Consider the following 17622-nt stretch of genomic DNA (forward strand, 5'->3'; position numbering starts at 1 on the left):
CTACCTGGACCTCACTGGCAGTACAGCTATAGCACCTGTTTTGACGACGTACGTTTTCATATGAGAATGTGCTGCAGTCAAGAAGGAAAACCATACAGATTGTTTGCTGTGATTTTAAGTTTCAAGTTTACATATATTGTGCTGTTTTTGGAAAGGGGCTAACTGATAGCAGGCATATCAAATTGGTGTGCAAGTGTTCAATAATGTCACTGTATAAGCATGTAGTTTGTCTTTATGTAGCTAAAAAGATGCGTGTGTGGGAGATGTATATCAGGCACTAAAGATATGCATGCATGCACAGTTGTAAGTTAACAGATATATCTCTTCCAGTTTTTTTGCAGACTTTCTGTAGTATTTCTTAAGTGTATGCTTCTGTTGTCAGTGAAGATGGGGACATTTTGCATAGATTTCTTTGATTGGAAGGAAGTTTAGGAAAAACTGTCAAAATGTACTATTACAGTAGTGTGTGGTTTTGGTGGAATTAATATTGGTACTGTGTGTTTGAATATTTACATCTTCAGGTTTAACTCATGTTTTTAATTTTCTGTTATTGGTGAGCTACTTCCATGTAGAAGAGGGGTTTGTGTTTGGAGCCTGCTAATTAGTGAGTATTTCTTTTCAAGAGATTTGAAAAGATTTTACATTTGGGTGTCCTTCCTACAGGAGAGCAGCTTTCTGAGTGCCAGCATGGATTTTTCCATGGTTACCATACTAAGCCTTTTTATTTCTTTTGTTTCTTCACATTTGTCAGGCGTATGATTTTGGTAGAATGGCAGTTTTTTTTTATCATTGACATGCCATTTCAAGCTTTTCATTCTGTAGACAGCAGTCAGGTTTCTCCTTGCAGTTAGTAAAATGAATATGGGCGCTTCTCTTTCGCACTTGTCAATTTTATTTAATTAGTAATTCTTATATTTCCAGCATCCATAATTGTGTAGTGCATGGAGTGCCACACTTACACTCCAAATACAATTAAGTTACATCCTGCTTCAATACTACGCTAGTGTGAGACTCAACCTTAGTAACGTTTAGAAGGTGCTGTTAATCTCAGGTCTGGCATTAAAGCTGACAGTGCCAGCCAGTAAGCAGCAGCAGTGGGACATGAAACAGCTTAGTTTTGACTCCCGTTTCTTTTTGCTGACTACTACATTACAAGCAGTCTTGGGTCTGAATAGAATGATGACATGGGGTCCAAGAAGAGAGATGATAAAATCAGCAACCAAAGAAGAGTAGTATTGCTGGAATTTAATTCATTCTCAAGTCTTGGTAAGTACCTTCATGAGTTGGACCCCTGTTTTACAAAATCTCACCAAGACTACTCTCATGCAACATACAGTCTATGTATCACGGGCAGAAGTAGGTTAAAAAAATAAGAAAGAACAGCTGGGTGCACAAGTCCCATGTTAAAAAAAGTGTCCAATCCTGGCAGGCGGACCAGTGCAAGGAATGGAAAAAATGACAGTGTTGAATCCTCAAGACACTGGAAAATTCCTACAGTGGAGTTAGGCCATACTCTGGGGGGTGGGGATGGCCCACCTGTTGTAGAAGGAAGCAGCAGTCCACAAAATCTGACAGGTCAGAAAATAGCAATTAAGATGACAGAGTGGATTATTGAAGATAAAAAAGAAATTGTGCATTGTTACTATTACGCAAGAAGCCCAGAATTTCTGGACAGAAGATACACAAAAAGATTCAAGAGAGAAATTAGAAGAAAGAAAAATACTTGCACAAGATAAAATGTCAAAAGCTTCAAATGCAAATTTGTTTTCATTAGTATAACAGATTCATGAAAAACATTATATAGACCAAGAAACCTTGGACCGTTTGGAAAAAGAAACGCCAGAGGAAGTGCAAAAATATAAAGAATAAAATATAGAATTTTTTGATAGGTATAACAAAAGAAATAGACATCGGAAAGAGAGAGATCTGATATGGTGCAGTATTTATGCAGAAGAGAAATCCAAATTAATCAATACAAAAAATAGATCCAAAGATATTTGAAGAGAAATATAGGCAAGGCACCCAGATGTAGATGGCATGCTGACATTGTATTGTCCATATGATTGTTATCTGGTGCATTATAAGGATGATAGGGGTTCTACACTCCTGAGTATGCCCTTTGTGTGAATGCCTAGTGACTATGAAGTTGCTGGCCATTTCCTATTGCAATATTACCACCTTACCAATTTTTTAATGCAATATAGGCAATTAATTCTTCAAGGAAACCAGGCACTGAATTTGTAGATAAAACAAATATGACTCTGTTATTGTCCATGTTGGAGTGAATGATTTGAGACGTACCTCTCTCGACTACATGAAAAGAGACATGGAAGAGCTCTCGGATCATGTGGCCAGGCAGGTATGACCCTAGCCCTGGGTAGCATCCTGCCTTCGCCCAGAATGATACCACAAGTATAAGGACAAAATGACTGACTTCAACAATTGGCTAAGTTCTGGTGTCATTCAAAGGGGATCCAGTATCTGTCTGCCTGGGACGACATGATCGACAAACCACAATGCTTTGCCAGAGATGGTCTGCACCTGTCACCCCTGGGATTCAGGTTACTAGCTAAAACTCTAGCCACCCGTATAATGCCTTTTTAGGCAAGGTTCAAAGGACAAAACCACCACCATAACAGAAACAAGCATGCAAAATCTGAAGGTAATACTGCTCAATGCTAGAAGTCTAAATCTCAAAATGCACTCTCTCAAGGCACTCCTAAAAACGGAGAACATCGATATCTGTGCAGTAACTGAGACCTGGTTCAAGGCCCCAGAGAACACCGCTGTAATACCAGGCTACAACTCTTACCACACTTTTCAGCTACCAAACCAAGACCGAAACACTAAAGGTGGAGGAGTGTCCATATTCACCAAGGATATTCACACCTCCAGGCTAGTTGCCCAACACAAATTCTCCAGGTGCAACTAACAGTAGGTAAGACTGCAATCCAAATTGTAGCTTACTACAGATCCCCCACCATGCCCCAAGATTCTCACTACACCTTTCTAAACATACTGGAAAATATTAAGCTACAACACACACCCTAATACTGGATGATTTTAACTACCCTGCCATTAACTGGGAAAACTACTTGGGTACAAATACCTTTCCCAACGGTTCTTGGAATTCAAAAATTCCAATGCCCTGGATCATCTAATCCATTGTCCCACCAGGGGCTCCAATATCCCAGACCTGGTCATTACCAACATGGGAGATAGATGCTTCACACCAGTGGTCACCCCCTCATTGGTCAGATCTGACCATAAGCAAATTCACCCTTGGCATCCACATCCTACCCCCACCCCCCTAGTACGGAAACCTCCGTAAAAAAACTTCTCCAAAGCCAACTTCATGCTACTCAAGTCAGAAATGACAAACTTCATGACACCCATGCAGACAGGAGCTGAAAGTTCGACTGCTGAATCCTACACTAAGGCACTGTACAAGCACATCCACTCAGGCATGAATCGTGCCATCCCAAATAGAACCAAGATGCTCTCCTCCAAAAAAAGGAAGCCAATCTGGTGGTCTCCTGCCCTAAACAAACTATACAACGGAAGGAAGAAACTGTTGCAAAAAAGAGGAAAATCCAAGGATGCAAAAAACTCCCTTACCAGCCTCAGTAAGAAGCTGAGATCCCTCATAAAATCCTCCAGAGCTAGTTACGAAAATAAAATTGCCAAAGATTCCAAAGACAACCACAAGGCATTCTACAGTTATGTCAAGAATCTAAATGGCAATGCTCAGATCTGCTCTGAGCTACTACAGAATGGCATTAAATATACTGATCCCAAAGATATTGCCAATGTACTGGCAGCTCGATTTAGTGCAAACTTCACCGCCCTCTCACCCCCTAAAGGGCCCATCTCAATACCAAAAGATTGCCAAATTCCAGTAATCACGGCCACACAGGTGGAAACCACACTCTCCAAAGCTTAGAATACAGCATCTATGGGACCAGACGGCATCCCGGGCTGTGTACTACATGCACTACAAAATGAACTGGCACCTCACCTAAGTGTCATGTTTAATCATAGCCTCACCTCAGGCTTAGTGCCCACTAAGTGGCACACAGCTACAGTTATCTCACTCCACAAGGGGGGGATCCACCTTGGATCCTGGAAACTACCGTCCCATCAGTCTGACAAGCCTGATCTGCAAGGGCATGGAACGCATTATCATGGAACTCAAACAAAAACATTGGCAACCTTCAAACACTGGACCCCACCCAGTTTGGGTTCGTAAAGGGCCGATCTTGTCTCCTGAACCTGACTGACTTCTTCAAATCAGTCTCCAGAACTGTGGACGAGGGTAAGGTGGTCCACACAGCCCATCTGGACCTTGCCAAGGCCTTCAACACCATCCCCCACTCTGGAATCATAGATAAACTTACTAAGTTGGGCATAAATCCCTACGTCACTCTATGGGGTTGCCAACTGACTTACTGACAGAACCAAGACTGTAAAACTAACAGACTCCAAATCCAGCTCTAGACAAGTGACAAGTGGAGTACCTCAGGTTTCAGTCCTGGGACCGCTCTTGTTTGGAATCTACTTCTCTGAAGTACAGGCCAACACTAAGGGACTCTGGCTAACAAAGTTCGCAGATGACTGCAAACTGGGAGGCATTACTGAATCCCCAAATGTTGATATTCTACAAAAGGGCCTTACAGAAACAGATGATTGGTGCCAGAGCCATGATATCAAGCTTAATGCCAAGAAATGCATAGTTATCCCCTTTGGGAAAAACCATGTACCCATGAATTACCACATAAGTGACAGTACACTAAACACTGAAAGTGTGATGAGAGACTTGTGGACAGTGGTCTCACCTTCGATAACCACATCACCACAACAGTCAGGAAATCCTTCTATGTGGCACACCTCATCACTAAGAGCTTTTCATCCGGAAAAAAGGAGGTCATTGTCCCACCATACCCATCCCTCATTAGACCCATTATAGAGTACAACGCCCCATTTGGTATGCACCTCACAAGACATCTGCAACAGCTGGAAAGGCCGCAGAAATACCTCACTAAAAGAATTACAGGCCTAAAGCAGATGCCCTATGCTGACAGTCTAAAAAAACTCCAGCTATACTCTGTGGCATATCGTCTACTCAGAGGTGATCTCTGCTTAACATATAGGGCCATGTCAAACCCTGAGCTGTTGGACATGCTCCACTTAAAGAAATCCCAATCCCTCAGAGCCACACGCTCCAGGGATCTAAACCTTGTCATCACAATGAACAAAACATGCTGGAGGGATAGGTTCCTGACCCAGAGACTCCCCATACTCTGGAACAGACTGCCCATACATGTCAAGCAGAGCACCTCCTTGGCCCTCTTCAAAAGGAACCTTGACGATTGGATGGGAGATAGGAAATAAGTAGTTGTAGTTAAAGATACCTTGTAATGTAGTTATTCTTTCTATGCATTTAAATAATTTAAGGAAATGACTGGAGTGGTTTTCTTGGGGAGTGACCCTGTGGGTGTGGCTCAAATAGGGGTGTTTCATGACTGTGGTGTGGGTGGGGCTTAAGGGGTACCGGAGCACTACTTTGCCTAGGGCACCATTTCGGCTAAGGCCAGCCTTGGCTGTAGGCCTCTTGGCAGCTTCCCTGACCAGTTTTTGTCTTGTCTTTTCATCAATTTTGGAGGGACGTCCAACTTTGCAACGTCATTGTTGTCCCAGATTTTCTCCACTTTTTGATGACTGTCTTCACTGTGATCCATGGCACATCCAATGCTGTGCAACCTTTTTTGTACCCTTCTCCTGACTGATACCTTTCAACAATGAGATCCCTTAGATGCTTTGTAAGCTCTCTGCGAACCATGGCTTTTGCTGTAGCAGGCAACTGAGTAAATGTCAGGAAAATCCTACTAGGCAGCTGAACTTGATTTGGGGTTAATCAGAGTCTCTTTAATTGATGGCAGGTGTGTACCCAAGAAGACTGAATGCTGTAATTAAATCAAAAGGTGCTCCAACAAAGTATTAGTTTAAGGGTGTGCACATTTATGCAACCAGCTTATTGTACTTTTTTTATTTTTTATATTTTTCCCCTAACAGATTTGTTTTTCAAATGAAGTGTAGAGGTTGTAGGTCATATTAAATGTGGGAAAAGTTTTTAAATGATTTATTGTGGTCTCATTTTTTATATAAAAAACTGGCATTTTAACAGGGGTGTGTATAATTATTATATCTTCTGTATATGAAGAATACAAAATAATTTTAATCTGCCTAAGAGATAATTACAAATATTTTTGTAGCAGAATCTTTTGGGTCAGCTGTGACAGATACTGTATGCACAAGCACTGTTTGTTGAGAAAAACAGGCAGCAATACCAGTAAACAAAATGAGATGGAAAAGATACTGAAAACTGATAAACACCTAGTAACTGGACGTTCAGGTCTGGAGACAAAAGTAGTGCATTTCACAGAGAGTCTAAAAATACCAGCACAATTAGGGTAAGGTAAGTATGATACTAAAACAGAAGTTGCCACAGTTGAGATAACCTTGTTGATGAGACTGAGAAAAACATCCTTAAAAGTGCAGGAACTGTTCTGGCATTGGAAAATGACAAAGCAGTGACATTTCAACAACCAGTGATTAACTCTGGAAATTGTGATATCAATGTAAAGACCTTAAGGAGAATCATTGTGAAAAAAAGGTTGTCACAGTTTCAGAGAACAGAAATTTTGAAACAAAACAACATCTTCAACTTGAACATATTTCAGTGGTGAGACTACACAACTGCTTTGTAGTTCAAGAGTTAGAAACACTGCATACATTTCAATCTTGAAACAGACCACTGACAACTATGACTTTTGCCTGAAGTATAGCGACCTTAAACCTGTGTATGCCATTGGTATGCCTTTGGCCTCTGAGTACTATGAGGCAGTTGCTGTGGACTTGCATGAACTTAGGTACATGGCACCTTCATATCATTTATAAATTTACATTTCAGTACCAGAAATATAATAAAAAAAGAACATTAAAAGGTGTAAAGAAACATAATATTCATCACTGGATAAGCAAACACAGTCCACCTCAGAAGCTAATCTGAGAAAACTGTTGAGAATACAATAATGACGTAAGCAAAGATATTTCAGAGAGCTTCAAAACTGGAACTACAGCCTTGATGGCATACAGTCCTTGGAGGAATAGGTTCACAGAAAGACACAATCAGACACTAGCAGAAATAATGTTAAAACTAAAAGGTAGTAGTGGCTATAATTGGGAAATATCATTAGACTGGGATCTGATGGCAACAAATACAACACAGAATGGCTGTAGTTACAGTCTGTATCGGCTCGTGTTTGGTCAGAACCCATATCTCTCTTCTGTTCTCATTTATAAGTTACCTTCTCTACAAGAGACCACAGGGAGGAAGGCAGTGGAGGAATACAGTGGCGGTTGGTGACTTGAAATCAAAGGGGGGCTGCAGGAGACAGCGGAATAGGTGGGGCCAATGGGAAGGGGTGTGACCAACTAGAAAGGGGTGGAACTATGCTCAAAACCACAAAAACTGGGACTTTAATTAAATACGCTGCCCTGGGTGCCAAACAGTCATTATGACAGTCCAATCAAGACAAAATTAAGTGAAGAAGAAAAAAAATATTTCAATGCATTGGCTACATGAGAGCTTACTTAATATCTAGATGGAAACAAAAAGGTTGTAAGGCATGAAAAAATAAATTACTTTTTAAATACATTACTGGAATGCCAGTCAAAATCAGGTATAAAAAAACAAGCAGCTCTCAACTCAAACCACTTCTCCTTGCACTGCAGTTTTAATTATAATTGATATTTAGCTTTATAAAGGTACCAACCAACATACTGAAAGAAGCAATACCCCCACTTGTAAAAATGTTTCTTATCCAAAAAGGACCTGCTGCCTGACAACAACTATCTTCTTGTTTCATGGAGAAAACATGATCAAAGTAAAAAATGAACAGCAAATGAAACAAGCTCAAGATAAATTGCTTAAAGAATTACTGCACAAGTTATAGACTGGCATTCTGTTTAGTTTACAGATAAAGCCTGCAAAGATGACTGAAGTTCCCAACAAATGTAATGAGCTTCTGAAAATACCGTAATCCTGTCATTTATTACAAATAATGTCATATGCATTTCAGTACTTAAGACTTACACGCTATCTAGTTATGTAAATATTCTCTGCATGGCAATAACAAAAAGGCCTTCAATGGTGGTAATTCTTTAACAGCATGCTTATTAAAGCTTACTTGCATCTTACAGTCTCAGACAAGCTTACCTGATGGTTATTAAAGCATTATTACTTAAACACAGAGCAACAGGCACTGCAATGACATGCATTTTCTGAATAAGAAGCATAAATCAACAGTATAAAAATATGACAGAAAACCAGAATAGTCTTCAAAATCAAGGACAGATGAAAAGCAACTGTAGTACTTGTGTTTACCTTGGATGGGGGGATACTCTGCACATTTACAATGCATAACTGCTCCTTGCCTTGCTTGGACACATCCAGAGTCACTAAGTGGGGGAGTGAGTTGCAACAAGTATATCACAATTAATTGTCTCTGGCTGACGGTGATGGCCTTGAGCAAGAAATCTGGACAAAGCCATACAGAGAAATGGGACAAATGCCCAAAAATAAGGGCAATTTTTAAATATTGTTCTAATAAACTTAAAAAAACAATTTTATGAAAAACGGACCAAAAATGTGATGCAAAAATATAAAATACCCACACAATACAGCTGAGAACCTGTCAAAGAAGGGACACTTGTAATATTAGTACTGTTAACTTGAGCAGCTGACAAAATAAGAGAATCTACATGCATTTCCGAAATTAAAAGTAATCTGAAACCGATCATTACAATTATTTATTAATTGTAAACCCTTCACATTTTCTTCCAAATTTGCCATTTTGTGGAGGGATTGTTAGGGGAGAGCAACATTTTGAGCCAAAATCAGGGACAGTTGAGAGGTTTGGATATACCTAATTCTATAAAGTGATTTATTTGAACGCACCTCTCATCCTCTTAGCACAGGAAATTTGGACAAGGCCAAATATATTGGGGGAACATATGAACAGTACTAAAAGCTGCTCTTGTATAAACATAGTCAGTTGACAGAACAACAGGTCTTGCTTTAGCATGCATTTTTCTGAAAAGTATGAAGTCTGAAACTCAATGTCTGGCATTACTTAGTGACTTCATTCCTAAATGATTTGCCAGAAAACCACAATTTTTATGAGTAACAAACCAAAAATAAGAAGCAAAAATCTATTAATTCTGTAAAAATCTGGACAGTTAAGAGGTATAGTTCAGCTGCAGCTGGGGCTGTCTGGGTTTGCCGCCCTTCCCCTCCTCACAAAATCATGGTCAAATGGGGCCTCCCCCCTGCAACTATTCCAATGTACCATGATTTGGCTATTTCACCACATTTACCATAAACACTGTAATGTGCATACTGCTTTACTTCTACAATGATTTGGATTTCATTTAAAAGTTTTATTTTACATTTTACAGCACAAACAATAACAGAAATCTGCTAAACAAAGCAATGCAGTCTCACAATGAAAATAGACAGCATTAAAACGTCTCTGCTCTTGAAACTCACATTCATTGAATCAGCATTGAAACCCACATTCAAAGAAAATACATTTTGCCAGTGGCAGATAAAGATTCATTTTGGGCTGTTTTCAAATCATAGGCCTCTTGAACACGAAACGTACACAATACACTTCATACCCTGACGCAAATTCATGCTAATGCTAAACCTGTTATTCTATCAACTTTCTCGGTTTGTAGGGACAATTGTCCCTTATGGCTTTGTCCAGATTTCTTACCCTGATGGGTTGGGAGGTGTAATGAGTGATCTTGCTCTACTTAAATTGCCATACAGCAATTCTGGTGTGCAGGAGACGTGTGTATTGTGAGAGCCCTGCTCTCAGACACACCCCCTGCATTCTTACACAGGACCATGTCTGTATTAAAACACGGCAGAACGTCTTCATGAATATGCATGGTGCACGGTCATGCTGCACAATAACAATTAAGCTATTCCTGCATGGGAGTTTACTGAATCCAGGGGGTACAACCTTAAGGCTTCATAGTCTGAACACAATCATAACACAACTGTGCATGACTCCATAAACTCCATAATGCTTTGTGGCACAAACACTATCGGTTATATTAAATGTATTATGTCTATAAAATAAAGAATGAATTCCCTTGTCAGGAACTAGGAGACAATGAGACAATCCCATGTCATGCACCCATTGTTTTCAAGAAATGTATTCAGGACACAAAGACGGGTGGTAACCTTGGTGTTGGTGTTAGTTGGAGAAGAGATGTAGTAAACATCTCCCAACAAAACTAGGTTTCACTTTATCTTTTAATAAACACTGAAATGAACCTTTTGCTTTTTAACACTATAGCTGGATAAAGGTAAATGAAGTAGAACAGTAATATGTGATGGACATGCTTTATGGCTGCTTCAACAAAGGTGCTTTATCCCAGAGCAAATGTGCTTAAAACCTCAAAAGACTGCAGCTCTGTGCACAACAGAATGGCTACACCATGCTTTTTCTCTGATGCATGCAATGAAGACGCTGCATTATATATCTGAAGTCAGAATGTTTGGAGTGATCTTCCAATATCAAATGAGTCTCCTGCATGACCAGTGAATACAGTGTCTCGCTCTTGTCCGATCCAAATAAACTGCCTTGCTCTTTTTATAGGGGGAAATTAATTCCATTAATTTTATCTGGTAGAAGTTTCATTCAGGATCCCAGGACAACTTATAATTAGATTATCACATATAACAGGGCTCACTATTTTCAGATCAACAAAAACAATTTCTGAAAATTGCTGCAACCCCACCTTTCACTGTCTAAAGCTGGAGTTTGCAAAGACCAGCTTACAATAAATTTGAAGACAAAATACATACTACTGATATACACCTCATAATATCAACTGAAGAAACTGTCACACTGAACCATTAACAGTGAGAAGTCTTACCAACTACATAAAATTAAAACTAACATGGCTTCCAAGACCCTCTGGCATATCTTGCTATAATCATTTATCCACCTGCAACTATGTGACAAACTAGGTTCCATTAACATTTTAAAAACCTAATAGCAAACCATGTTTAGTATTGGCATTACATTGAAACACCTGAAATAAACAGTTTGCCATAGACAAAATAAGTAACTGTCATTGTCAGAATACTGCATACTATAGCTTCCCAAATACTTGACTGCTTATAATTGTATGACACATTTGTAAATAAGTGTATTACAGTCCGGATGTATGTTTGATATAACACCATTTATTCTCTTCATATGTAGCCTGTGTGTGAAAGTGTTACTTTATTTTAAAAACTAATCTATAAAGATTTTTGAAAAAAAAGAATACTGCATACTACTGGTATACAACTATATGACAGAGTGCTATGTTTATCAACATTAATATATTGCAGAGTCAGTAAATAAGCAAAATGCAGTACACAGCAAACACAGAGGTTAAATAAATTAAATCTGACAATAAAAATGAAAACTTAGGATGAATAACCTTCTGTGCCTACAAACTGTACTGACTACAACCCTAAACATTGGCAAAACAAACTGGACAGCATTTGTAATTAGCTGCTTCAGTTATAACCAGTAATCTTCCAGACACCCCCACAAAAGTATAAGCATTACATAATTAAACGCCCCAAGACCTCCAAGAAAAAAGGATAATGTTCACACATCTCAGCCAAATTCTCCTAGCATTGGGAAACTGACACAGCTATCCAACATCTCACTACATCCACACTAAATATTGGTGGAAGGTATTCACTCATCCATCAGAACCAGATGCTGAATGATTATATTTGTAACACATCTCCATGTACATGCATCTGTATACAGGGACAATACATTTGATCAACATATAAGGGCATGGAGACCCCTCGAGCATGCAGCCTCTGAGAAGTACCAAGCTTGCATGAATATTGCACTCTGGACTAGAATCTTTATCTTTAACAAGGATAGGAGAGGGGACATAGGTAAGTAAGATACAGTCACTTAATTACAGTAGGAATCTTCAACCATGGCACCAAGTCTAACACAATCATGTTCCATTGTTCTGTATATCATAGTACATAGTGTCTGACTATGGTCATGCCCACCATGAAAAGAAAAACTTTAACTTCAGTTACAACAACATGGAATTAAAAAGTCACAAGGGTAAGGTCATGTATAGCAGTGTGCTGCGCTGCTTCATAATGTTTATTGCCTGGTTTAAGTGTAGCATATGTTAAACTGTACTGGCATTGTTTCTCCCATTGAGGTGAGCACTACATCTCTTCCTAATCCGGGTTAAGATCCTTGTCTTGTAGGACCTGCATGGCATATCCAGGATCGACACACACACACACACACACACACACACACACACACACACAGACACACACACTTACCTGACGTTTCCCTGATCGGTCCGCTCTTCCAAGCAATCCATGAATGCCCCAATCGGTCCTCCTCTACTAGTAGCGATCCTCCTAGCTCGGTCTCCCACGATATCCTCCTCCATAAGCGATCCACCTAGCCCACACTTAGTCTCCCACGATATGTGAGGAGGCTGGAGCCTCCTGCAATTGGCCCAGCCTGTGGGCGATGCAGTCCGGTGACTGTCTGGTATGTGCGGTCATCACCGCACAGATTTCTGGGTTGGAAGGGTGGAGTTAACTCCTTTCCCTATCCGGACTGCCTAACTAAGCAGTCTGGAGCTCAGGAATGCCTGAGCATGCGTGCTTTGAGTTCTGGTCTGCCTAACACAGAAGCCAGGAACTAAGCACGCATGCGCAAAGTCCGAGAATTTTTATTTTATTTTTTTATATGTTCTACGGGACAGTGGGGGGACTGGGGACTGGGACTTTATTTTATAAACAGGTGGGGGGGACACATTTTACAGGTGGGAGGGCTGCAGTCCTATGGCACGAGCCGCCCTGGAATATATTTCAGCAGTACATATACAAGAAGAGATTTTACTGAGGCTGAATTTTCAGACAGGATTCTGACAGCAGTACAGAAACAACCCAACTATAAAATGAAAAGTCTGAAATGGTAAACAACATATAATGTGCACATGAGAACAGATCCAGAGTCATTACTAGCCAGGATGGAGGTTATGGTATGTGTAAGAATGGAACAATTTGCGTAGAGGCATAGCATTCCAGGCTGCATAAAGTTAAGCGTGAAGCAAGGAACCACTACGCCAAGAAAAGCTGCAATAATGTAACAGACTTTATGAAAATGATACCAAAGAACTCAGGAGAGTTCTGAAGTGAATAAAGAAGAATCTGGTACCAACCGCGTGAACCAGCCACAGGTATTGCAATGACACACACAGTCACAAAAAATGTCAAACTATGAGTTGTACACAGAAAAAAATGGTGCAGTGCAAAACTGAAATTACAGGGCAAGCCAGTAAAGCTACGATAAAATGCAAAAAATGGTGCAACTTGAAATTTTTACAATCTGTTCATTTTGCAGGCAAAGGAGGGTCTATTGAAACACCAAGTGTAGAAGACATGTTTTTATTCTCTCTAAAATATCAACCCAGGATGATTCATAAAACCCACCTGCAAACCTACCCAAATACCAAAAAGGAACAAATGTGCAGTAACTGCTGTACACAGGTTTGACAAGAGCAGTTGTCTGAATGCAATTAAATCTCATTTTAAAACAAGCAATTCAACCAGTCCATCATATTAGGTGCCAGTATTATGTACACACCTGCCACAATGTACTACCACAGCTACAAGGTCATACATTCGGTCAGGGTTTGTAGCATCACCAGATGTGTTAAACAACCTGAGCTCCAGTGGAAAGACCACTCGATATGACAGTTTAGTGTATCGATGCAGTTGGTCCATGTATTTAAATCTTTTTAAGTGCAAAGCGAGGATCATTGGCAATTTCTTCACCCTCATTCTAAACCAAAAGAAAATGCAAATATAAGTACATACTTGTTGCATTCAAAACCACCATTTTTTTTTGTTTTTCCTTTTGTATTATTTTCAAACATAAAAGCTGATGTCAAACTGGGTAAAGTACAGCTGTGTAAGTAAACTTACCAAAGCAGTAGATGTTTGAATGATCACTGGTGCAATAGCTTAAGCTCATATCCTGTATAGTATATAACAGCTGGCCAGCTTCCAAATCTTTAGAGCCCTTCCTATATACCCAAACCATTAGTCAGCTCAAGCTGAGCTGATTAAAAAGACAGGTTTGGCCACTAAGACCTTGAAAACTTTCATGCTAACAGAGAGAGGGAGGCTAAGCCCTGAGAGGACATTGCAAAGAATAACAAAAAAAAATGTCCACACCCTGGCATAAAAAAAGACACCAAAAAAATAGAGTTCATCTCTTTACAAAAAGATATAGATGAAGCAAAGGCCCTGACAGAATGTTCCTTGACCACGCCTGCAATAGTTTTGTTGGTGTGGGAATAACAAAAGGTAATAGCCAGGGACAACTATTTGACAACAGTCTGCTTTCATACAGGTTGTCCCTTCTTTCTTTCACAAGAAATGAACAACTGATTGGAAGTTCTGAAAAATTTTGTTCTGTCAAGATAATACCCGAGTTGTCTGTGGACATCCAAGGTATGAAGTAATCTTTCTCCCTCATTTTGAGGTTCAGAGAAGATGGACAGTTTATCTTAAAATAAACTCTGATACCACTTTAAGCATAAAAGAAGAATTAGTTCTCAGGGAGGCCCTGTCTTTGTTAAAAATGAGATAAGGTTAAATCCACCATAACAGCTTGCAACTCAGGTACTCTTCTTGCAGAGATCAGAGCAACCAGTAAAACTGTTTTTCATGTTAAGAACCTTAAGCCAGCCACATAAGCTAGTTCAAATGGAGCAAGTGTTACTTTTCTATCACAAAATTAAGATCACAAGATGGAGCCACAGGTTTTCCTCGAAGTTTCTTATGCAGTACACTTTTCAAAAACATTTTCACATGGGAATGCCTTGAAAGAAGGCGATTCATCTGAAGACATTCTGAAATGGATGGCAAATGAACCTTGATAGAGGAGTTATGACAGGCCATAGCAAATTAACTCACACAAATACTGTAAAACCAGAGAAACAGTAGCCCTGAATGGGTGCTGGTTATGTTGTTGGCACCAACTAAAAAACTATTTCCATTTCTAGTAACAGGCTTTCTTGCTTCCATTAGTACCTGCTGCATGTCCTCGATAAACTGGTGACTAAAGAAGTTACTGAAGCCATATTGTTCAGGCAGTCAGCTGAAGTTGTTTGGGGTCGGGATGTATCAAACACCCCCTGTTCTTGTCTTGCTAGTTGCAAAAGTAGGGAGAATCACTGTTGCCTGAGCCAGAAGGGAGTCACAATGACACTGGTGGATTCCTTCTGACTTTTTAGAAATGACCTGGATATAAGTGGAAATGGTGGAAAGCATACAGGAACAATCCTATCCAAAGAAAGAAAGAAAAGTCATCTGTCTTCCAGGCCTTCTTGCATGAAGTCTTAGAGCACAATTTTGCCAGCTGTTTGTTCAGAAAGGAGGTAATATGGTCTACCTGAGGAACTCCCCAGAGACGGACTCAATTTTGGAAGACCCCATGATCTAGTTTCCTTTTGCAAGGGTCTGCTTTTATCCTGCTCAGCTTGTCTGCCAAACAATTTTGCTCTGACAGAATATAGAAAGTCTATAGGTCGAGACTGTGCTGTAAAGTTACATCTCCGGCTAACATGGCTAATCTGTATAGGAGGTAAAACCTGGATCCCCCTTGCCTGTGCCACATTACTGTGGTATTGCACATAACATGAAGTGGTCCTGGGGGACCAAAAGTAATTTAGAGAGTTCAGTGTTTTGATAAGGGCAAGCATCTCTTTTATATTTATGTGCTTGTGTCTATCTTTGTCGTCCCAGATACCTTGCATTTTTATCCCCCTTGACACCGATCTCCAAGGACGTCTAAGGGGTCTGGGGTTATGGACTGCTTTGGAGCAGAACGGGAGAAGGGAAGACCTGGATTCAGGGATGTATGACGTCTCCACCAAATGATTTATCTTTTCACAAATCCCAGAATTGGAATCTGAAAAGATAATGGGTGTTGGTGCTGGGACCGAAGAGGCTTCAGATATCACTGTATCTTCCTTGTGTGGAGTCTTGCCAGAGGTGGCATGAGAATCAAAGATGTCATGAGACCCAGAATCTTGAAGTACTTCCCTGAAGTAATCAAAGTTTGAGAGGAAAAGCCCTGGAATAAATCTTAATATAAATTTTTATTGTGTGGAAGAAAAGCTCTTTGCACTGAGGTGTCTTGCAGACAACCCAAGAACATAGTCCTGTGTGAAGAAGTCAAAAAAGACTTTTGAATGCTCTCTTGAAATTCCAGCCAGCACAGCAGAGCTTTCAAGCACATGAGAACATCTTTATTGAATTATCATTTGTGACATATGCAAACTTACATTTGTATAAAAGTAATCAAACCATATTAACAAGCTCACATTTGCAAACATTACACATCACATATATTGCTATGTCACACAATCAAAACAACATTATGTAAACTGTTCATTTCCTGCCTTCTCTTAAACCTCACTCCTGCTCCAAAACATTTTTCTCACAAATCCCAGAACTGGAAAATGTAAAGATAATGGGTGTTGGTGCTGGGACCAAAGATGCTTTAGATACCATTGTATCTTCCTCGCGTGGTGTCTTGCCAGAGGTATCATGAGAATCAAAGATATCATGAGACCCAGAATCCTGAGGTATTCCACTGAAGTGACCCAAGCCTGAGAGGAAACCCCCTGGATTAAATCTTAACATAAATATATATTTTTTTTGTGGAAGAAAAGCTCTTTGTACTGAGGTGTCAAACTTCAGTCCTCCTCCAAGATATTTTTATGTCTGTACTGTTACCACAATTTCCATTTTTTTCTGATGCAATTTACTCCTACCATTCTCTAAAGATCCCACTCCATGTTCTTTTATCTCTGTTGTAATATTCAGTACTTCAAGCATATTTGGTTTAGATTTTAATTTCCATTTTCTAGTAATTACTTTTTTGGCAGCCACCACAATTAAACTCTAGATCCTGCATCTCAATTAAAAAAAATAATTTCCTTAGTTACACTCATTTGCTCGTCCAGTATTCCTGATATAGTACTCTGTGCTACAGAGTCTGCCAAGTCATTACACTTGAAGAACTAGTGGTCCCAGGTACCTTTTTCTTCCCAATTACACCTCCAGCATTTGCCATCTACCTGAGGAAAAATTCTTTGGAGTCTGCTTGGGTCTAAAGGTATCTCTGCAAACACTTCCAGGCAAAAATCCTAAATCTTTTAGATATTGTTGCCTATTTGGGAGACATACATATGCCCTCCACGGTTTCTTTGTGAATTCAGTGGCTAATCATTTTTCCCAATCTTTTCTGACTTCTTCTAATTGATTCATATAGGTATTGTGCAATATTTTATATGCCCTACTAATTATCCCTTTTTAACAGCAGTTTCTGTTCTAAATTCAATTAAAAATCAACCAGTGCAAGTCTTTCATTTAGGATTCCCCTATCCCTTTCTCTTTGTCTATGCTCTGATATC

At 39.7% G+C, this 17622-nt stretch overlaps 1 protein-coding gene across 2 annotated transcripts in view; it reads right to left on the reverse strand.

Moving 5' to 3' along the window:
* LOC122789744 (ubiquitin carboxyl-terminal hydrolase 12) overlaps positions 1-17622 on the reverse strand; it is a 902204-nt gene that overhangs the window by 160019 nt on the left and 724563 nt on the right. For both annotated transcript variants that reach the window (XM_044057179.1, XM_044057180.1), the window contains exon 7: positions 13779-13976. In XM_044057179.1, coding sequence (XP_043913114.1) covers positions 13779-13976 — 198 coding nt within the window. The remainder of the gene's footprint in view (positions 1-13778; positions 13977-17622) is intronic.

Source organism: Protopterus annectens, chromosome 15.part0 (genome assembly GCF_019279795.1).
Source record: "Protopterus annectens isolate FY-2018-M chromosome 15.part0, PAN1.0, whole genome shotgun sequence".
Lineage (NCBI taxonomy): Eukaryota > Metazoa > Chordata > Ceratodontiformes > Protopteridae > Protopterus > Protopterus annectens.